Genomic DNA, 23,177 nt, shown 5'->3' with positions numbered 1-23,177 from the left:
AACACGGTACCACATTCAGAGGCCGTGTTCTGCTTCCTGCTTCAGTCCATGGCTTTGAATGACTGCAATTTACTGCATCTACAGTATGTAAAAGGACTGGCTATTTTAACATAGGCTCCTTATCTTTCCGCTGGGCAGCCACTGGATGTCAGGAAGCCATTTGTGCACCATTAGTCCAAGCCATGAGCCTCCTTCCTCATCCTGTGTTCCTTTCTTGTCACCCACTCTTGCTCTACTTCAGAGTATGACTGCATGAACTAGTTTCTACTCCTCCCAAGAGGAGGCAGGCAAAGCTATTTTTGAAATATGGTGATGTCATTACTCCAGCCTTCCGCCCCCTTTAGGATCCTCCTGTGGGGAGACCCTCAGGCAGCACACCCTTGATTGCTTTAAAAAAAAAAAATCCTTGGACCAGATGTGTTTGAAACTCAAAAGTTTTTCAGAGATGGCATTCATAACATGTATTACACAAAACCTCTAGTGGAGTCTAAGCCAGCAGCTCATAATCAAATACATAAATATTTCTGTAGTCAATATAGAAATTTTCACAATAAATGGAGTAAGTAAAGACCATAAATAGTGTCAAATCAGTTCAGGGTAAGCTCTGCCATCAAATGAATCTGGTGTTAAATTTGCTAAAGAACCTTCAGTTTCTTAGGCATTTTGGATTTTGAAATTGAGGATAAGAGATTTTAGATCTGTATTAGGTTTTCAAAACATTATAGCAAATTAACTTATCCGTGTTTAGAGAAGGGAGATGAGCCTATCGCAAATAGCTTAAAGTACTTTTCAAAGTGATCTTTTGGATACAGAATTTGATGATACTGAACAGCATTTGAGCTAAGTGGACTGCCCCTGTTCCTGGGCTCCTGTCATGTGCCCTTGACATACTTAGTCCTTCAGAGTCAGTCTGTGACAGTGCTACTGTTTTGAGATCTAGGCTGCCTCTCCTCTACAGATAAAGGGACCAGAGTGGGCCAACCTCATCTCTGAGACGCACAGGAACATTCCCAGACTAGAATAAAAACCTCCCCAAGTCATGGCTTTGGGGGCCAACTGGCATACTCACACTGGACTATGACTCTATCATAAAGTCATACACAGTTGGATTATTTTAAGTATCAAAAAATCAAAAAACGTCTTAATCTGAGGACTTTTTTAAGAAAAAGCTTATATTACTGACAATTTAAAAGTGGGTCTGAGAAGACTTTCAGGGTTGTTATGCTGGGGACTCTGTATATGGGAAGAGGTAACTTCCTGGAGACTGGGGTTGTCACCAGTGAAGACAGAGAGATCAAGGCTTACTTGGCTTCCAGGGCCAGTGCAATGATGCCCGCAGCCATGGGGGCTGAGGCAGACGTTCCCGTGTGGTTGTCTGTGCATCGCTGCCTTAGATCTGTAGTGATCTGAAAAAGAGAAGTAAGAAACTTAGTCTCTGAGATCACTATGAGTCATAAGCACATTAATACTTACAAAAGTGGAACGGGGGGGTGTTGGAACATTTTAAGATCTTTGTTTCTTATTCCTGGGACCCTATCACTATCAGACTAGTGCCTGTGTAAATCGGCTTTGGTAAGTGAAAGCTTTGAGAACTGTACTCCATTTCTACGAAAACCAGAATCAGGACTAGGGTGTACTTCTGGCTCAAAAGGGAAAGGTGGTGTAAGCACCTCCTTAAATTTTGCACTGTAGAAATCTCATTGCTTCACACTACTGCCAGGATCAGTTAAAACTAAAGTTCTTTCATTGCCCCCATGTGGTTAAACAACTAAACATGTCGAATCAGTAGCCAGACACAAAGCTTGGCAATGGCAGTGCAAGGAATAAAGGACTAAGTCCCAACTGAGTACAATGGCATATGCCTGTACTCCCAGCACCCTGGCAGGCTGAGGCAGAAAGATCAGCTTGAAGCTCCATCTGGGCAACTTAGTGACTTAGCAAGACTTCGACTCTAAATAAAAATGAAAAGGATTGAGGATATAGCTCAGTATGAAAGCCCTGGATTCAATCCTCAATACCTCACTGGCCCCTGCCAAAAAAAGCATGTAGTCCCTACCTATCCCCCTCAAACTGTTAATCTTGGGAGAGCTGCAGTTTCGGGTCAAAAATAAGCTGGGCCATAGTAGACTTTTCTAGACTTTACAGAAATGTTGCATGGATGAATGAAGACTTCCTCAAAGATTTTACATGGTTACAGAACACAAGGCTGACTCCAGTTTTCTTCATAAGCAATAGCAGCACAAATCATCTGCTTGTACATTGTAGAAGGAGAGGAGCTATTTCTCCATTTCTATTTTTTAATCAAAATGGGAGTACTAGATTATTTTTATTTTCTTGGCTTGAATTCAATTCACTTCAGCTGTAACTGAATAATATTACCATCTAGCAAGGGCCAGGGTTCTAAATCTTTGTTTTATTATTGTCTCACTAAGAAAGAAAATTAAGTTTAAACTCTCTTTAGTAAGATAAATTAAATATTATGGAATAAGATATGCTGGAAACAAATGTAATATCTCTAATATTTTCTTGAATTCTCTCTCCTGGACAAGAATCCATCTTTGCTCCCTTGGGACTAATATCACGTTTGTAGTGAGTGCACATGGCTTAGGAGATGAGTTAGTAGACTTGTTGTTGTTATTAGAAGTCATCAAAATCAATCTTTCTTTGGCATAAAGAAAAAAAAGTATAAAGTCTATTGCCACATATTACAGACAAGAGAACTGACAGCAGAAAGATGAAGGGGGGTAGAGAAGGAGTAAAATAAAGCCCTGTTTTTCAAAGGTGTTTCCCTGAAGAGGGCGTGAAGATGAGTCCACTCCGGACTGAGAAGAGCTACAAGCATCCCAGAGACGGACCCTGCCTCCGAAGTTTCTCCTATGTCCCAGCAGAGTGTGCACGGGGACTCTCGGACTACCTGTTAAGGATCTAGATCAGTGTCTTGACTCATTTAGTTTCACATGACAACAGCTGTTCATACTATCTTTTCTGTTTTTTGGACACCTCTATCATCATCAGATTATTTGTAACAGATAAATACGAATGCTCACACAAAAGAAGTTGCAGAATGAACAAAACTATATAGAACTGTCACATAGATACAGCATGTACATCGACAGACCATTCTTGTATATTAAGAATCTCGGTGGACTTCCCATTTTTGACTCTAAAAATACTTTCTTATTGTGTAAAAAAAGCACATAATATAATTTTACCCTCCTCGGATTTTTTTTTTTTTTGTACCGGGGATCGAATTCGGGACCTTGCGCTGGTGAGGCAGGTGGCAGAACCACTGAGCTAAATCCCCAGCTCCTTCCTAGGAATTTTTATGTGCACAGTGACAGTGCTACTGTTTTGAGATCTAGGCTGCCTCTCCTCTACAGATAAGGGGACCAGAGTGGGCCAACCTCACCTCTGAGGTGCACAGAACATTCCCAGACTAGAATAAAAACCTTGCCAAGTCATGGCTTTGGGGGCCAACTGGCATACTCGGATTATGACTCTATCATAAAGTCATTACACAGTTGTATCATTTTAAGTGTCATAAAACCAAAAAACCAAAAAACTTCTTAATTTGAGGACTTTTTTTTTTTTTAAAAAAGTCCTCAAATATATCACGGTACAGTATCTGTAGACCATTCTTATCTTTAAACAAATGCTCATTGCCCTTCTCCTCAACCCCTAGCAACCACCATTCTACTTTGTTACCATGAGTTTGATTACTCTAGGTGCTGCATCTAAGTGGAATCGTATGGCATTTTTATTTTATGATGGAAGCATTTCACTTAGCGTACCACCCTCAAGGTTCATCCATATTGTAGCATATGCCAAGATTTCCTTCACTTCTGAAGCGGAGCAAATTGGGCCACATTTTCGGCACCCATTCATCGGCCACTGGATATTGGGTTGCTCCCACACCTTGGCTGTTGGGAGTAGTGCTGCAAATGCATACAGGTGCACAAAAATCTTTTTGAGATCCTCTTTTCAGTTCTTTGAATATACAGCCAGAAGTGAGACTGCTGGGTCATTAGAAAGATATTTCCATCTCACTGAGAATTATGGGTGCATTTGCACCCTTATTTTCTGAAGCACTGGCATCTAAGTCAATGCATGTATGCTCCAGAAGCAGCTTGTTTTCAGGTCTCCAGTGGTTGAGAGATGGCCTTGCCTGGATTCTTCTCATTTTACCTCACCCCATGGTCACATTCCTTTGTCCAAGTTTTATTTTTTTTCAACAACTTGTGCCTGGATTCAAGATTTTTCATGACGTTTCCCTACTTGGCTCTCCTTGCTTATTCTTCAGCTGCACTACAACCTTGCAATGCACAGAAACAAATCCAGAATAAACACTCCAAGTGTGGACAGAATTTTTGAATATAATAAATAATCACCTCCAGCCAAGCGCGAACAAACAAAATTTTATGATTTAGGGTCTGCAACAAGAATATGCCTCCTCCATATGCAGTCAGTAGGTACAAACACATATAACACAGGCTTAATTAATAAATGAACATCAAAGTGTTCAGTGTTATTAATGTAGGCAAGTTTGTGGAATTCCAAGTCACTACCGGGTTGTAATTTTTTAAGCACTTTAACTAAATGAAACTTGAGACTAGTGAGTAGGGATGGGAAGGATGTGGAGCAGGAAGGTGAGGAAAGGGTTAAATGGAATGGGGAGACAAAAATAAAAAAAACAACAAGAAAAACACCCTCACTCCCTTCTCATCTGCTTTATGTGAAAATTCCAGCTGGGTCATTTTAGGAGGAAGTTACAATCAGTGGTGGAGATATTTAGGTGTCAATTACCAGGAAGATCTAAGGCAACATTTTAATAATTAAGAAAAGGTATGTGAGTATCAGATAATTTTTATTTCAGTTTTTAGAAAGAAAAACCAAAGACCACCAAGGAGCATGCAGTCCTGAAGAAAAATGATGTTCTGAAAACTGGAACCACATGGGGTAACACTATTAATCACAACACATGCATGTAAGATTCGACAGTGTAATTTAAAGGAGAGTTATATTCAATGTGGGGCAGGGCAAGAGTCTAGAGAGTCTATAGGGAGAACAATAAAGCACTTTAGCTTTAGGAATTTTAAAGAATTTGGTCTCAATTCACTATCCAAATCAGAAACAGAATTGTTCTCCAAAGAACTCAGATTGCTCAAGAAAATATCATTTGTGTCCATAAGAAGGAAGTAAATTGAAGAGGACACCAGGCCCTGGGCCAGATCAAAGCTGTCCTGATGAGCAAATCAGATTTTCAGCCTCTCTTTCGGAATCAGTAGCAGATGGTTTTTTGGATGGCACCAACTTGGTGAGAAGAGTGTGTACTGTACTTGTCTAGTCTAGAGATTTCCTTTGAGAAGAGCTAGGACCTCTTCTCATCCCAAGCTACTTCCTAGGAATACTTCTTAACATTTTCCATTTCATTATTTGAGCTGATTGGACTTGTGATTTTAGCCTGTTGATGCAATTCTCCAGGGAATCTCATTTCAGACTGACTTTTTGGCCCTATGTGATAAGCCTTTACAGTAATCCTACAGGTAAGAGTTTCTCTCTCCCTGATATCCTGTGATCTGTTTTATTTTGAAGGTGCCATATTGTCTCATATCTGTTAAAAGAGCAACCGAACAGATATTTTTAAAACATGAAACAATTCTGCTGTCTGTTAGGTTGAATTTGTTTCTGGTGTTGATTTTGATTTGGATTAGAAATGTGCCAAGAAAGCTGTTTCAGGCACAGCTATGGGCAAGAAGGGCTGAAACTAAATCTTAAATATGTCGATGAATAAAATAGGAGGAGCAGATTTATTAAGCATGTTAACATAAAAAGGAACAAGGACTGATGAATGTTCTTCGTGTCCACAGAAGACACAAAGACTGGTGTAAAATTCAATCGCAAGTGACAAATCAGTAAAAAATCCCACTTTTGTGTTGCTAAGAGAATCTGTAATGTGAAGTGTAAAAGAAAGGTTTTGCTTACAAATGTGAGGCTGTTATCACTAAAAAAGATCCTACCTTATATCATTTTTATATCTCCATAAGGTTCAGCTCAGTTCCATGTACCAACAGCAGCACAGTATTTACTTGTCAAGTTGAATTCCTAAAATCAAGCTGCTTTAGACTAGGCTTCACCTTTCCCACTTATTAGAAAAACACTTTGAAGTCACTTCTTTTTTGATTCTTCAAACAAAGCTCAGAAGCCCACAATCAACATACCAAATCATGTGTCTACATGTATATACACAGTTTAGGGGTTAAAGTATAGTGATTATTCTCACAGTTACTACTGCTATCTCACTGCTTCCCTTAAAGCAAGCCCCATAAGGAATTTGTAGGAAATGATGCAGTGCGCAAGAATATGTGTGCGTGTTTAAAGCTACATACAAACTTTGCAAGGAAGAAACTACATTTTTATTAGCTAAAGAAATGGTGATTAAGACCGGTTAAGTAACTTGCCGAAGAACACAAAGCAGTCACAGAGTAGAAGATATTAAATCCTGAAATAGCCACAAAACAAAAAACTCAGTGTAGTCATTCATGAGGACAGAGGCAATGGAGCTAGAACATCAACAACAGTCAACCACAACAATCAAAAACAATAGTGGCAGAACTGGCCAGGAAGCCTAGCTGAACTCAGCAAGTGGGAATAGCAGTTCTCCTCCATGCCACAGTTAAAATCAGAAATCTCCAGGAAGCCCAGAAACTTTCCTTTCCACTTTTTAGTATTTTCAAGAGGATGTGAATCACACTTCCCAACACATCTGGACTCACTAGTCTTTTACTCATGAAAAATAATGACATTTTCTAAATCAAAGGAGAAACAGAGATGATGGAGAATAATTCACTGCAAACAATGACTGCATTTGAAAAAGAAATTAGGTGGAGGGGCTGGTGGAAGGTGGAACATTTCTGCCAAAGGAAGTATGTTGCTGCTTAGAAGCATTAAACCAATAAGAATTCCTCCACGTGGAATCAGTCGATCAGATCAACACTGAGATACCCCAGGAAGCAGGTTTGTTTTGGACACAAATAAATAAAATGACTAAGGAAAGGGGTAAGCAGAGCATATATCCTCCAAACCTTAGTTCACAGAATCCCTCCCAGGAGGAATATGTTAGACTCCACATCTAATCACTAAAACATATTACTTGTGGAAGAAAGTCAAAGGCTGAACAAGTCCCACAAGAAAGAGATGATTTAATGATTGGACTGACTGGAGAGAGGACAGCTTTGTCTATGAAACAGAACTTGGGAGAAATTTGGAGAAGTATTGAGGGATCGCAGACAACATCTTTAATGCTTTTATGCACTAAGGCCACACATACACTATATTATGTAATAGGATTTCCATTAATTTTCTATGCTGAATATACTGTGAAATATCATTTATCTTCCTGCAACCTACCAATGAAAGCTGTTTCTCTGAAAGAAACAGACCGGCTCCCTTTCTTCCTGTGGCTACATAAACAACCTGTAAAGCTTCCAATCTTTCAAGTGTCCGACAGTCATTAGTGCAGGTGTATTTACGAGCTCAGGCTCTGGAAAGGAACTGAAAGTCTTCACCCTCAAGTACTTCCCACTTTAGCAAGAAAATCAGACAGCGAATAAGAAAATGTACAGGATTGTGTTACGTAGCTGAGTGAACAGGAGGAAGAGAGCAGTGGCGGATGGAGGAGAGTGCCTCTACTTTAGGAAGGGCGATGAAGAAAATCCTCTCCCAGGTGAAATCTGAGAAGAGACATAAATAAAGCATTATCTGGTGGAAGAGTGTTCCTAAGAGAGGGGACTTTGCACAGACAGCGCTGGTTTTCACATAGTACAAAAGGTGTAGCCTTCGGAGTTTGGTCCTCACATTGTGCTTTAGATTTTTACAAGATTTCTGATTGTCAAAGGGAGTCTGATTATAAAGGCACAATGTTCAGAACAAGAGGACTAAGTTGTCAAAAATAGCGAACACCTATATATCTGTTTTTTAAACCACTTAAAAGGCTACAAAACAGGAAAGTAAACTGTGCTTTTTTCATATACGCCTATACTGGATGTCCCAGAAAAGTTATCAGGCACATGACTTCACACTGATTACAAGACTGGTGCGGTCTCCATCCCGACTGACTGGAATCCAGGATGTACCATTTACTGGCTCTGTGTGAGTGAGTGTGCGCGCGCATGTGTGTGTGTGTTTTAAAAAACCCTTTCAAGCTTTGGTTTTTATATCTGTACAGTAGGTACAATGATCCTTCTGCAGAAGATTTTAAGGCTACGAGATGATGCATTTGATGTGCCAGGCTCATATTAGAAGGAAAATTGTGGTATTTATGACATGTTAATAGAATATAAATGTATTACATGTAAGATATGGAATAAGGTGTATACAATTGTGTTAATAAAATATTTCATTTCATGGCATTAAGATAACTAGTCCTTCTGGATGATTTCTTCTTAGCTTATAAAGGAGCTTCTTATCATTCTGTTCTTGATATTTTGGACTCTTCATTTGCTGGAATAAGCCATGAGGCTAGTGCTGATGCAAATCTATGAAAGCATGAATGCAATACCAATATCCACAGCAGTGCTAGTAGTAATGGCAGGAAACCTAGGGACAGAGACCTTGCTACGTTTTGAAACCCAGGACCAGGTTTTCCTACTTGTAAACTATGAAAAGCCATTTTGCCCAGGAAAATTAAATTTATTTAACAAAAGTGCTTTTCCAGAAGCAAAGAGGAATTCTTTCCTCTCTCCTCAGGTCCTCAGTGTCTGTCTCGGTTCAAATCACAAAGGTGCTCTAGGAATGAAGAATGACAACCATGCTTTTCTGGAGAGGCCACAAATAACAAAAGGAAATGAATGGCTCTGGGAGGCAGCCAGGTACAAAGGAAGACACTGCTATTCCTGCAGCACTCAGTCACAGACACCACTAACAGGATGCGGGCATCACCAGGGACCACAAGTGTCTAGGTTCAAAGCCTGGAGGAGGTGAGGTCCCAGGTGCAATACAGGATTATTTATCATCTTGACATGGAGAAGGAAAAGGGTCAGCCAGACCATAAAAGGCTGATGTTGCTGCCAGCTCCACTCATGCTCCAACTGTTACCATGCTCACAATCAAAGTGCCCTTCTTTACAGAGTAGGTGGAACAGACCCCAAGTATTTTATAGGTTGGAAGGACAGAGGTGCAACAAGCAACTCTGTTAACAACAGCTGGAAAAAAGACCAGCCTCCCCTCCTAGGATGCACAAGGCTAGTGGCTTAAGTATTAGTGCTGCAGCTGCTCATGGAGCTGTGTATGTGGTTCAGGCATGCACACCCTCAGCACATCGCTACACTCAATGTCATTTGTCTTCACTGAGGTCCCTCCAGCCATTCCCTCCATTTCACAGGAAATCTAGACTCTGAGTGTCACTTAGCACCAGGAGGAGAGCCTGCAGATGCAAGTTTCAAACAGCTTCTAAATCAGGGATTCAGACAAAATAAGGGCATTTAAGAATCAGACGAAAAGCTTAAAGGTGGAAATGAACAAGTTTGGAAATTTCTGTCTTTCTTAATTACAGAATGATGCCTGAGTGAAACTGTACCTCCATGATAGGAATGTTATAATCCAGAAACATCCTTTTCGCTTTTAAATAGGAAGACCCCATGTTCCCTGACGCATGGCCAGTATCTGTTGTACCGTGTGACACTCATCAGGTCTGCGCCATAAAATTCCTCATGAAAACTCTGGGATAAGTGTTCTCTCCCTATACCTCTCGAGTGTGAAGGTATTTGTATAAAAAAGGTAAACTGCTAGTTACAAATAAACATACATTTATCTTTAGAATGAGACTAAACAAACAAGCAAATAAAACATACAGTGAGTCAATGCAGGTTTTTATATCAGAAGCAGTGACTAAAAGCCTACGACCTGACTAATGAACATTAACATTACGTCCTGTTGTCCTACTCCTTCCTGACCACAGGGATCAATTTGTCTATCCACAGGAGATTCCTTAATGACAGTCCTATCATGGGGGATACAGCAATTACTGCACCATCATAGAAAAGTGTGACAAAGGGCCCAGGAAAGTGAAGTCTTGGGGGTAAATCTCAAACAGGAGTTCTTCATCGTGAAATTCCTAATGAGAATGGCGATGGCATCTCGCAAGCTCATTACGATCACCTGGTGAGTCCTGTTATTCCCTGTTCGGTGGTCACCATGGGGAGGGGAGGTGGGTTCCATAAATGCCTTCTTTAAGAGAAGCTTATAATCGAATGGGAAAAAATACAAAAGAAATGTGGCCCTGGTTCTCAATGAGAGAATACAGTTTGTTATTTTTCCCTTTAGATGAAGAACTGATGGGTGTCACTCAGCGCTGGTGGACACTGACTAGGAATTAGAGGACACAAGGTCTTTCTATTTAAAAGCCAAAGGGATTTCTCTAGATTAAAACATTTTTAGAATGGAGACAAAATTTCATGGGGATATTACCTTCCAGTTAAGAAAGCTTCCAAGCTTCCTCATCTCTACATTTTCTCCTGTTATATTTTCATTTGTATTTGGATTTTTGTTTATTAAGGAATGATGGAGGTACTGAAGATGGACACCCATACATTTTTAAATGTAGTCCTTGTGGAGGCACTAGGGAAAGATGAGGACATGTATATAAATAAGGCAAATTTACTAAGTCAATGTACAAAATGTAACTTTAAAAGGCAGTAAAAATAGGTGAGAAATCAAAGACAAAAATTACAAAATAACTAGGAGTCAAGAGAAACTGAATGGGTATGAAGTAAGAATAGCACAAAGTAGGTACAGGATGAGTAAGTATCCCTTATCTGAAACACTTGGGACCAGAGTTTACAGGTTTTAGAATATGTGTATGTACATAATAATATATGTTGGGAACAGGAACTAATTTACGCTTCATTTATACTTTACATGGATAGACTAAAGAAGATTTTAGACAATATTTTGAGAATTTTATATAAGCAATCCAGTCACATGGTGTGAATTAACCACTTGTGGTGTCATGTCGGTACTCAAAGAGTTTTGGATTTTGGAGCATTTTGGACTTGGGAATTAGCATTTTCAACCCTCAGTATCCTGCCTTCTGCCCTTCCACCACCATGAAAAAGCAAGACACCCACCAGCAGGAACCCGCACCCATGTGGCTCTATAAGATCTGAAAATGGGGACTTGGAGAAAAGCTAAGAAGTGCAGGTCTGGCATCGCAGCTTCAACTTAGCATGATGACTCCTGAGGCAGTTTACAAAATCCTGCTTACAAAAAGAGTAAAGTGCAAAAATTAGAATTGAAAATTTAGAATCAGTAGCACCGTACTGAGCTTCCAAAAATCAGGGCTCCCCGAGCATCAGTAGGTTGGATTCTGGGCTATGCACTTTTTGTTGACTTCTTCAGAATCTTTGCCATAACAACATACACTGGATATGTTAAATACCCATCTTCTACCCAAGGATTTTGAGACAGAAAGATTAGGTATTTGTCCAGAGTCACCCAACTAGTAAATAGCTACAGAGTGAAAGAAACTGGAGTAGACTATGCCTGAAAGCCAAACTCTTAAATCTTTGGTTGTCTGCCTGGATAGCAGAGCATGCTGGTGAGCAGGGGGCCCCAGAGCACTTCTGTAACTCTCAGCCCAGCACACTGTGTTGCACTCTTGCTAAGTTTTAGCTTGAGCTCAGTAAGTACAGTGGTCTCTTGGCATTTTCAAAGGATTGGTTTCAGGAATCTCCATGGATCTCAAAATCTGAGGATGCCCAAATCCCTTATTTAAAATAAAATGTCATAATATTTTTATATAACCGATGCACATCCTCCCTTATAGTCGAAGCCATCTCTAGATTGCTCATCATACATAAAACCATGTAGATGCTATGTACCTAGCTGTAATGCTGTATTGTTTAGAAAATAATGACAAAGAAAAAAGTCTTTTTCCAAATATTTTCAATCTGATCTGAAACCAAAAGACACTGACAGCCACGTTCCTTTGAATGTAATCCTGAATTTCCATACACATTTTTGCTCTTCACACTGAATTAACTGTACTTGGAAACCAAAGCACTGAAGCTAAGCCTAAAAGCTAGTGTGGGGGGCACTGGGCTGAGAGTTATATGTTGCTTCTAGTCTTTTCTCAGCCACCAACTCACAATGTAAATGTGAGTCAATTATTTGTCCTGAATAATACCAAAGCTTAATCATGTTTATGGTTATATGAAATGCTGGAATATAATGACTCAAACAACCATTTTCAGTGAGTTGGTAACAGAATGGTAACATACGACCTGTATTGAACATCATCAGCTAATCTGACCTGCTATTTTCATATATTAGTTAACACATTAAGTATTTGTGGTTCTCCCTTGATATTTCAGAGTGAATTTTACATAAATTGATTGTTAGAGATATGCAAATGTAACGTACTATTTTCTTATCATAGGACTCTCCACTGCTGTAGGTGGTGGCCAGTGTAGATGAACACTCTTCGAGGTACCAAGGTTTCTTTCCACTTTCCGCTGTGCTGCTGATGGAGATGGTGTAGATGCTATTGGTGTAACCATCGCAGGAGCAGTGGTCTTTGCTCCTTCCGCCATTGCCAGATGCCCAGACAAACACAGAGCCAAGGCCTCTCCGTCCCTGTTCACAAACACAGAAAGCTAAATGATGGTGTGAAGAGACAAGAACCACAGGATCTAGATCAAGGGGAGACCAGAAGCAAAAAAGCAGAATCAAATATTTTGCAGGATGGTGTGGTATTATTTTAATAATATTTTGGATTTAAGCTGCTTTTGGCAAGGATAAGCAAAATTGCTTTACTAAAATCAAATTGTCATAAAGTGCCAAGAATAATGGTACTATAATAATAAATAAGAAAAGAGTACAATAATAATGGTCAATTCTAAATACACGAATTGGATTGAATTCCTTCAATAACCCTGGGAGATCAATGTTTGTTCCCAGTGTACAAATGAGAAATTGAAGTACAGAAGTTAAGTAATGCTCCTAAGGTCAGACAGCAGTAGACGGCAGGGCCAAATCTGAATCCAGAGAGCTGAACTTCTTGACTGGAATGTTATTAGTTGGAGCCAATATCATCATATATTACTGTTTAAATCTTGGTATTTACTGTGAAATGAGGACTCTTATTTGCCCTCATTTTATATCTAAAGAGCACAAACAAGAGTGAGGTTATGAATCTACGCAAACTAGATTATCGGTGAGCAGAAATCTCACTACACCATTCCTTCTAGAGCTTCCTCTTCTTTGCCTGGTATGAACCCTGACTACTAAGGAAATGTTAATGATGCTACCACATAGAGGAAGATTTCAAGATCACGTATGTGTGGGATTCCCTGTGTTAAACAAAAGTCATTAAGCTTTTTTATTTCAAAGTCTGTAAGATCCTTTTATAAGTGAATGTTCACAGCAAAATTCTACCAGTGGGATGTAGTCTAACAATTTCCTCATATTTGACCACAGGGAACTTCTTCAATGAGATCCATTAACTTTTTCCTATACTGTGAGGAGATTTAGTCACATTCTTTGTGCTAAAACTTGGTAGTTTAAAATAGAATAATTAAAAGACTATTTGTTAAGGTTTTAATTAAGGAATACAAGGAAAACAGAATACAGATGTATAAAGTAAAGCAACTCTTTAGTTTTCTAAGATGATGTTTTCAGAAGACAGCAGAGAAATACGACAGAATAAGGGGTATTGGAGGGGAATAGGTGTAGCTGAATTCTCAATAATTTTTTTAAAAATCATTTTGAAAATAGAAGACATATTGGAGGAGCTCTAGGCCAAATCCATTATTTTATATTTTGGATGTGAGAACCACAGTTCCATAGTCGGTGATGCCTGATTAGCGTTCTTCCTTCAAGGTCCTGATTTTCTGGGCATAGGTGGAGGGGAAAGTATTTGAGACACTGTCTTGGGACTTCTGGAAAAGAGAGCACAAAGAATCTGGGGTATCCATAATAAACTCTCCTTGATCTTGAATCCCCAAGGAGCATTTATGACATGATTTCACTAAAGTGAGCCTGGACTTCTTTTTGTCCTTCAACTGGGAAAAAATGCAACTTGATTACACAGCAATGGTAAAATTTCATGAAAAAAGGAGAATGAACTTGCAGTTCTGATTATTGCTAGACAGTGGGGGTTTTTTTTTACTATTTCGGTTTCCCTTCACAATATTCAAGAGACCCAGGGAAGGATGCAAAAGTCAGCATGCGTTTATACTAAGAACGTCAGTCAGTGTTTTATTCATCTCTAACAGAAATTGCATCTCACCTTGCTGTGGGTGATCAGACTGAGAAACAATGGTGGCTGACTCCCATCTAGATCTCAGACACAGAACGACAGAGCCAGAGAAGAAAAGAAAAATGTTCCGATTCATCATCATCATCAACACATTCTCTCTATCAGACTGAGGGGCTATGTAGTAGCCCAAAAGCATGGTCATTGCTGAGTTTTGCTTGGACAGGTCCATAGAATACATGAAATGGCACAAAAACTCACCTGGCTTGAACACCACCATAAAAACGCTAATAAATTAAGAATCTCAAAGCAATGAAAAAGCACATGGGGTCCAATTGCATTTATTTATCTATGTGAAATTATGGCTGTAGGCCCTATTTTTAAAATTCTAAGATTTCATTTCTATTTAAAAGATCTTTAAATAGTAATTTGATTTTAAAAATCATTTAAAAAGAAAATATTTAGAAAGTACTTTTATGCTCACGATATAGTTACAAATGCTGTATACAAAACAATGAAGTATGGTCTTAGGTTTAAAAAAAGTGTGTTGGGGATGGGGATTTAGCTCAGTGGTACCATGCCTACCTGGAAAGCACATGGTCCTGAGTTTGATCCCCAGTTCCGCAAAACAAAACAAAACGAAAAGAGTGTGTGTGTGTGTGTGTGTGTGTTTGAGTGTAGAAGAAAGGCCATGTGAAGACACAGTGAAAAAGTGGCTTTCTGTAATCTGAGGAGAAAGTCTCACTAGAATTCGGCTCTTTGGTTCCTTTTGGACTTCAGTCTCTAGACTTGTGAGGAAATAAGTTTCTGTTGCTTGAGCACCTAGGCTGCGACATTTTTAGAGCAGTGCTAGCTGACTAACACAGGGACAGAGGAGAACATAACAATGACCTGCCCTTCTGGAAGGCTTCAGAATGCATGGAGGCTGTCATCATCTATCCACGGGGCAATCCAACCATGATACTCACATGTACAATTGATGATTAAAGTCTCAGAAAGGCGCAGGCTGCATTTGTAGGCTGAAAATGCTAGAAAGACACCTTCCAAAAATCTATGGAGTTAATCCGAGACACTTAGCAATCCACAGACTGATTTACTACAAATGCACAGGGTTCTTCTTTAGGGTGAAATACCCAGAAACCAAAACATAGGTGTTTAAAAAAAATCTGGACAGTTCTCCAAAATACAGAGTGATTTAAAAATTAAACCTTCATGTGGGGTGCAAGGTGAAAGGGGGAAAGGCAGAGAATTTATAAAGAGAAAATATTGAGACACATTTTCCTGAAGTGTAGGAAATAATGACATTTCTAACTTGCTAAAATACTGTGATTACAATGGTTATTTAAATATGGCTTTGTGCAGAACAAAAATTCTCTTCAATTTAATTGAGTGCCAAGTTAAAAGTTAATAAACTTATGGTGAAATGTATTGTCAAATCTATGCAGGATCCATTCAATTCAAACACAAAACAGTCTTCTTCATTGTGTGTCTAAATATGCATGTGTTTTTTCTTGTGTATGAGTTACAAAAACCAATTTATATTGCCCCATAAGCATTATTATTAATGGATAAAAAGGAACTAAAGGGTTTTTGGGGTTTTTTTGGTGGCTTAAGGGGTCAGAAGAGGCCATTTTTATGCTAGATTACTAAGTAAGTCATATCCCCAACCCTTGCTAGGTTTTGAGAACTTTAGAGCATGATGTAATTAAACTTCTTTCTTTAACACAGTATGATTATTCTTAGCCAATGAAGCTAGGTTTTATTTGGAATTTTAATATAAATTTCTTCTCCTCTATTGTATAGTAAGTGTTCTTACTAGTAAATTACTTACTAGTTCTTACAGTGAATAAATGCTGGAGGCTTCTTGCAATATAAAAAGCAAAGAGAAAGATAATAATATGTGAGAATTCTATTATTAGTTAATTTAGAGCCATAGCAGCAAGGAAGATGTTTCATATGGACTTTTACAGATTAGGAACCTGAGGAACATTAAGTAACACGTTCTGTATCATTGAACTAGAACACAGTGGAGACAAGAGGAAGAGTCCAAGTAAGATCTGAACCTACGTATCTGTGTAGGACATCTGTATGTACGGCAACATGAAGAGACAAAGTACAACAACCTCAAAATGAGGAACTCTCATTTATCTGTGATCTCTTCCAAGCATAGCCTGAATGCTTAATTGACCAAAGCCCCATACTGTCCCTCTCCCTACCTTTTGTGACTTCTGAATACAGTCCTCTTGTAGACTCATGTGTGTATGATGGCTATTCCATTCTGCATATTTCACAAAAGGGGCTTCCAGAACAAGGGGAGAGGTCTCTAGAAACAAGGATACCTACCACTAATGACTCAGGAGCTGGGAGACAAAGAACTGTTCAGCTTTTTAAAACTAAGGGCATTTTGATTAGTAAAATAAATCTTGTTTCTTCACAGAGCCAAGTTCATTGAAAGAAATAGGTCTAGTTTAGAAGTATATGTAAGACCAAAAAAAAAAAAAAAATCCACCCAAGCTAAAACAAAATGAAAGCTTTTAACTACTATTTTAGCACTCACACGACACTTGTTCTGGACTTCTAAAATATATTGCTTCTTTATGAAATTTTAATAACTTTTTGAACCACTATCCTCCATAAGGTAAATAATTAGCATGAACAATAAAGGTGACTTGAAAAATTCAGGCCACAGATGTAGCTCAGTGGCACTGTACCTGCCTGGCAAGCACAAGGTCCTGAGTTTGATCCCTGATTCCACCAAAAACAAAACAGAAAAAAAAAACCAGAAAAGAAATATAGCTGGCAGTGGGACACACACAAAAAAGAGTAGATAGCCACACCATGCCAGTGCTTTGGATGCTACACCAGTAGAACTTGGTGGAGAAAGCTTGCTTAGGGAGGCACAGAGAATGAATCGTGACAGAGATCCAATAAGATATCTTTGGGATAAGAGCTTACTAAAGCTGAGATTTGTTCCTTTAATCAGTCCATTTAAGTAAGGTGCTGAGGCTTGGGAAATTCATTCTATAAAACTGAATTAGACCTAGGGAATAAACTGGGCCATCCCTCCCATCCCCATGGAATGAGACAGACATGAGATGTTTTTAAAGGAGTACAGAGATTTGGACTATGAGAGTTAGGAATCTGAGGTTATGAACTGCTTTTGTCTGGGACAATCCTACATCAAGATGCTAAATTTTCAAGTCATAGGATTCTTGCCCTGAAAATGAGTATTCAAGACTTATTTTTTTACAATCTACTCCACAATTGGAATGTCCTATGTAAAGAGTATATAGATTCGCTTGATTGTGTTTCAGCTCTCAGAATTTTTCATTATTGTATTATCAAGATAATTCACGTAGCTGGAGGAACTACTTTATGTAAAATCAAACAGTCAATAAATGATAATTTATCAGGTAATTTGAGTGTAGCCAATAGTTCGGTAATGCTGAGTTTCCAAGCAAAGATTCCAGGATTAAAATGCTAACCATTGGAAAGCAATAGCTCTCCCAAGACGATATCTGCAGCTAGTCAACAAAGCACACCAGCACCCTGCACTGACACCTACTGATCTCCCACAATTCCTCAGCGCCTGTGCTGGCCTCAATCTTTCCGTACCTGCTTTTATGAGCCAGCTGCCAAAGCTGCCCACAGGGCCCTAAGTTGGACAATCCAAACATCCACACACTTACCCTTAAAAAATAATCCAGGGGAGGGGTGCCTCATCATTCTTATTCTATGCTACTTAGCCTGTCAAAGTACGGGAGATGACAAAGACTGAAAATAAAATTGTAATTATTATCTACTTCTCCATGACAAAAACGCACTGAACGTGGGATAAAGATAGCTTTCTTTGATAAATAGCAACCCATTTCTTTGCATCTGTCTTTCTACCCTTTCTCATGTGACATAACTTCACTTTCTCCCCATCCTAACTTCATCCATCTTCTCAGCTCCACACCACTGCCTTACACTCTGATTTTCTGTGCATAAAATGGGTGTCACTAAGTCAAGTATCTGAAATAATTTTTAATGTTCTTTAACTTTTGAATAATATTCAAAACATATTAGATGCAGTTATTAGCCACCATATTGATTTACATACGTAAGTAAAAATTACTTTATGTGCTTCTTGAGTATATCAAATGCAGTCAATTTCATTTTTAATTTTTTTTTAATTAAAAAAAATTTTTTGGTACCGAGGATCGAACTTGGGTCTTTGCGCTTGCGCAGCAGGCAGCGAAACCACTGAGCTACATCCCCGGCCCCAAATTCACTTTTAAAGGAATACAGAACCCATTAATGGTTATGGAATCAGCTGCTTGTGTCACTTACACTTCTGGTAAAATGATGACTTTTAATTTTTTAAAATTTAAAGAATTGTAACTGAAAACAACAAATTGTTAAATGCTTCTAAGTACTCCACAGTTACAATCTTTTCATAATAATTGTTCATGTTCTAATCCATGAATGGGCAGCATGGTACCCTAAAATCAGAGTCTATAGGTGAATTTAACTCAATTTTCAAAGTGAACTGGGAGATGATGGTGAGTCATAGAGGCAAAAACTAGCATACAAAATAACCAGTGTTGCAAATACAGAACTTCCAACTCTCAAGTTCCTGGTAAACAGTTACTTGTATGTTCACTGTGTGATCAAAACAGAAGAAAAATGAATTTAGGCTGAGGAATGTAGCTCAGTGGTAGAGTGTGTGTTCAGCATACACAAAGTTCTGGATTTGAATGACAACAAAACACACCTCCCCTAAATAACTGCCCATCCACCAAATGGCTAGCCCATAAATCCAGCAGAGCATCAACTCATTGAGCAGACACAATCCTGTTTTGGGAGATGTCCTTTCTTCAGGATTGACACTGATGACATGTAGAATTAACACAGCTTCTTGTAATTTATCACAAAAGTGCACAACAGTATGACATTTGGTTTCTGAGAACATATTTCAATATTATGGATTGTTTTTTATTTTGTTTATCTTATATCATAACTAGAATAAGAGAATTAAGTTTTTCATGGAGAAAAGGTAGTAGGATATCTATGAAGAAACAAAAAATGGGGGTGTTTACTACCAGAAATAAAAATGCTTTTGAGCAAATAATTTTATTTCCTTAGGCTTCAAGTATTCTACAGACTTGACATATTAAAATCTTGGAGTTGAATAATATACTATAGTTAGTGTAATTCATTGAATAATACACTATAATTTTCTTCAGTGCTGGGGATTGAACCCAAGGCTTAATGCATGCTAGGCAAATGCCATACTACTGTTATAGTCATTTTATTTTGAGACAGGATCTGCATATGTTGTTCATGCTGGCCTTAAACTTATAATCCTATTGCTTCAGCACCCTGAGTAGCTAGGATTACAGGTGTGCACCATAACTCCCAGTTTATGAATATTATTGAAAGTTGAAAGGATAAAAGGTTCATTGAGTGAACATGTAAATTTCTAAACGTGGCAACTACAGAAGTGAAGTTAGTGAAGCTGTCAGAGGCAGGGTTGGGACCAGCACACGCTCCATCTTGGCCCATCCAATGCTGACCTCCAGTGACTAGTACTGACAATGTTTCAGAAAGTACTTAACAATATGATTTAGAAAAACATTGCTCAATAACATTGGACTATAGAAAACTTTAAAAAACACAAACAACCTCTCCTTCTATCTTATTAGCCAAATCAACAATTCCCAAATAATTTTAACATTCTGTCGATGGGCAATTAGTTCTGGCCAAGCCCCTGTTTTTCTGAGACCTCTTCTTCCTCATCTGACTCACTGACATCTCAGCAAGACTCAGGTAGTCTCAAACAATTTTGAATGTTTTCCTCATAAGAAATGATAAATATTTGAAAGATAGATATAGTTAACCTGATTTAAATATTACACAGTATATACATTTTAAAACATCATATGTTATTTTTGTTTTTATGTATCAATTAAAATACATTTAAATTTTTTTAAAAGACAGGTGATTATTCACTTCTGGCCAGTCTGCAGTCCTTCAAGCTTTAAGCCCTCTTCAAGTTGCTTTTCCGTGGTGGAGACAACTAACACTAGTTGGAAAGAGAAATACAGAGACTAGGGCTCTCAATAGCCTCATTCCAAGCAGCTAGATAAGTGCACAAGTACATGTGTGTCACACGTTCTCTGAGACAATCACAATTAGTAATTCATAGCACCAACACAGCTGTTCTGGGTATATTCGCCATCCCAGCACCATCCCATTTTTTGGAGAATAAAAACCATTTTCATAGCTGCCAAAAGTCTCTACATCTTGGACCATCCCAAAGCAAAAGCAAAACCAGAATTTCAGGACAGCAAGGTTATGAAATTGAAAAGGACATTTCCAATATTAATATTAAGTACCAATTTTGAAACTGCTCAGAAACACACCATCACCTTTAAATTTATATTGAAAGAGTAAAATTTAGAGAATGAAAATATTTATTATCAACAGGGGTCTGAAAGGAATTTACTGTAAATGTTTGGAAAGGCAATTGGAAAGGAGGACAAAGGAACAGTCCAACAATAATGAAAAATTTATATTTTTCTCTGTTAGCTCTAGATTATGGAATTCTCATTATGAACGGATTCCAACTGCCAGCTCAACTCTGAAAGAATAATGAGTTGCCTCTCTCTGTTGCCCACCACAGGGCTTGAATGATGTTACAAGCCTCCACTACATCAAACAATAATAGTGACCTTACAAGGTGTAGCTCATACCATTTCAGAAACAGAGAAAATCAGCCTTTGACACTTTCTACCTATAAGCACAATACTGTCTTAAATGAGGGGGGAAGCATACCTCCAAAACACGGCAATTGGTTATCAGCCTAATATTTTCTTTTCAAGACTCTGGTGAATACTTTGGGGGTCCTTAAAGATGCACCTAAGGTGGTCCTTCCTTGGAGGTGAACGAGCACTTCATACATGCAGTCTTATTCAGTCTTTGCGATGGTTCCATAAGGCAAGCATCACGGCAGCCTTTTCTCAGGGAAAGAGAAGCTCTGACCCTCTGTAACTTATGGTCAAACAAAGAGACAGTGGCCAAACTGAGCAAGGCCAGTACTTTCCAGGGCATTCACAGCCTCTTTCAAGGCTGAAGAAAAAAAGAACATTAAGTTCAGAGTGTGCCAAATCATTGCTGGAATGGTTAGCTCTCCAGTAATTCAGAAGAGGTCTTTGTCGCAGTGGGTACTTCTGTGACCACAATTCAGCTGAACATGCAGAGACTGGCCCATATGCGCTACTCAGTATGAGCCAATATCACATGGCAGTGGGAAGAGCATGGGCTCTAGACACAAACAGACTCAAGTCTGACCCAGTCCTGCTTCTTAATGGTAGTTACTTAATTTTGCTAAGACAGCTTACAAATCCATATACTGGGTATTCCTATAAGGCTCGTTCTTATGCCTAACTCAACTGGCCATCAGAATTACAAGCAAAATAATGTTTACACATGAGCATGGGGGCACACGCCTATAATCCCAGCACTCAGGAGCCTGAGGCAGGAGAATTATGTGTTCCAGGCCAGTCTGTGCTACATAGAGGCAAAAAAAAAGTTTATGAGCCTGAATATGAGGTTTGGTTATAGTCACCAAACATGAAAAGGAATGAAGACACAGGCTAAGCAGACTAAGTATTATTGCTGTAAAAGACATATGTACTTTCAAATCATGTGATACAATCAGCTCAGTTCAATTTATCCCTGTGTGGCCTTTCTTTTCTGATGACTGCCCCGTTATGTTGAAGGAAATGGATCTGTCTGTTCTCTTCATCAGTTTTCTCAAATCTATGTTTAGAATCACAGAAACTCGGGATTGGAATAAATCTTAACAGAGACAGCCAAAGTAAAGCATAACTGTCAAATTGACTGGCATGAGAGCTGCCTGTGGGATTAGCAAGTATACTTCTGGGTGTGCCTGCGTGGGTCATGAAGGCATGGCCTTGGTACTACATTTGGTTCATCACTTTCTCGCAGGCTCTGTGTCCTGGCTATTACGAACAAAGCAGCTTTGCTCCACCATACCCTTCTATCATGATGTTTCTGCTCTGGAGCCAGCTGACCATGGACCGAGTTCTTTGAAACCAGAAGCCAAATTAAACCTCTCCTCCTTCAAGTTATGGGTATTGGGTACTGTGTCCCAGAGATAGCAAAGCTGACTAATGTACCTAAGGAATTCACTCACTCTCCAGCTAACCTACTAGTCATGAAAACAAACAAAAGAAAAGAGGACTGTTAGTAATACCTGGCTAATCCCAGGGTAGAACAGTCTAACAGAGGGACTTAGGATAGAATTTGTAAAAGTTAATTTAATTACCCACGGAGTTACTGATGAATCTCTAAACCTGAAAACAAAGTTGAAATATGCATAAACACAGGCTAGAAAAAACTTGTCCCACTTCCCATAAAAATGCACCATAATTCACATTAATATAGTAATCTAAGTCAGATAACTTTGTGGCAGTTATAGAATGTGAAATTATATATATATGTATATATTTATAGAAGACACATTTCTTTATTTTCAAAATAGAAGACATTATATTGAGTTTAGTTGCAAGTTACTTGTTAACTTGATTAGAGTTCTAAATATATAGAGTTCAATCAAGATATATTCTGATGGAAGGCTATTAAAACAAATACCAGTTAAATAAATTCTCATTAAGTGGAACCACTTTATATAAGCTCCCTTGCCTATTTTTGTCTACCCATATGTATTACTCCAAAGATTTGCAACATTCACCAACTAACTTAACAGTAATCTGTCATTCATTGAAATGCAAACTGGTACCAAGCCTGGTACAACTGGGCACATGTCAAATTAAAATCATATCCCTCTTGGATGGGATCAGTTAATTTTATTGTGACTATTATCACTGCTTTTGCTATACAAGCTCATGCCTCCTCC

General features: G+C 38.6%; 1 protein-coding gene across 2 annotated transcripts in view; it reads right to left on the bottom strand.

Annotated features, from left to right (window-relative positions):
- The window catches only part of LOC147825976 (proprotein convertase subtilisin/kexin type 5), a 341,197-nt gene that overhangs the window by 147,842 nt on the left and 170,178 nt on the right, over positions 1 to 23,177 (bottom strand). For both annotated transcript variants that reach the window (XM_004862531.3, XM_087184121.1), the window contains exons 8-9: positions 12,418 to 12,630; positions 1,306 to 1,406 (exon numbers count right to left, since the gene is read on the bottom strand). In XM_004862531.3, coding sequence (XP_004862588.1) covers positions 1,306 to 1,406; positions 12,418 to 12,630 — 314 coding nt within the window. The remainder of the gene's footprint in view (positions 1 to 1,305; positions 1,407 to 12,417; positions 12,631 to 23,177) is intronic.

This window comes from Heterocephalus glaber, unplaced genomic scaffold (assembly GCF_053883595.1).
Source record: "Heterocephalus glaber isolate CG9 unplaced genomic scaffold, H.glaber_assembly_v1.0 deba00001481, whole genome shotgun sequence".
Classification (NCBI taxonomy): Eukaryota; Metazoa; Chordata; class Mammalia; order Rodentia; family Bathyergidae; genus Heterocephalus; species Heterocephalus glaber.
This window is presented reverse-complemented; position numbering and strand designations above follow the sequence as displayed.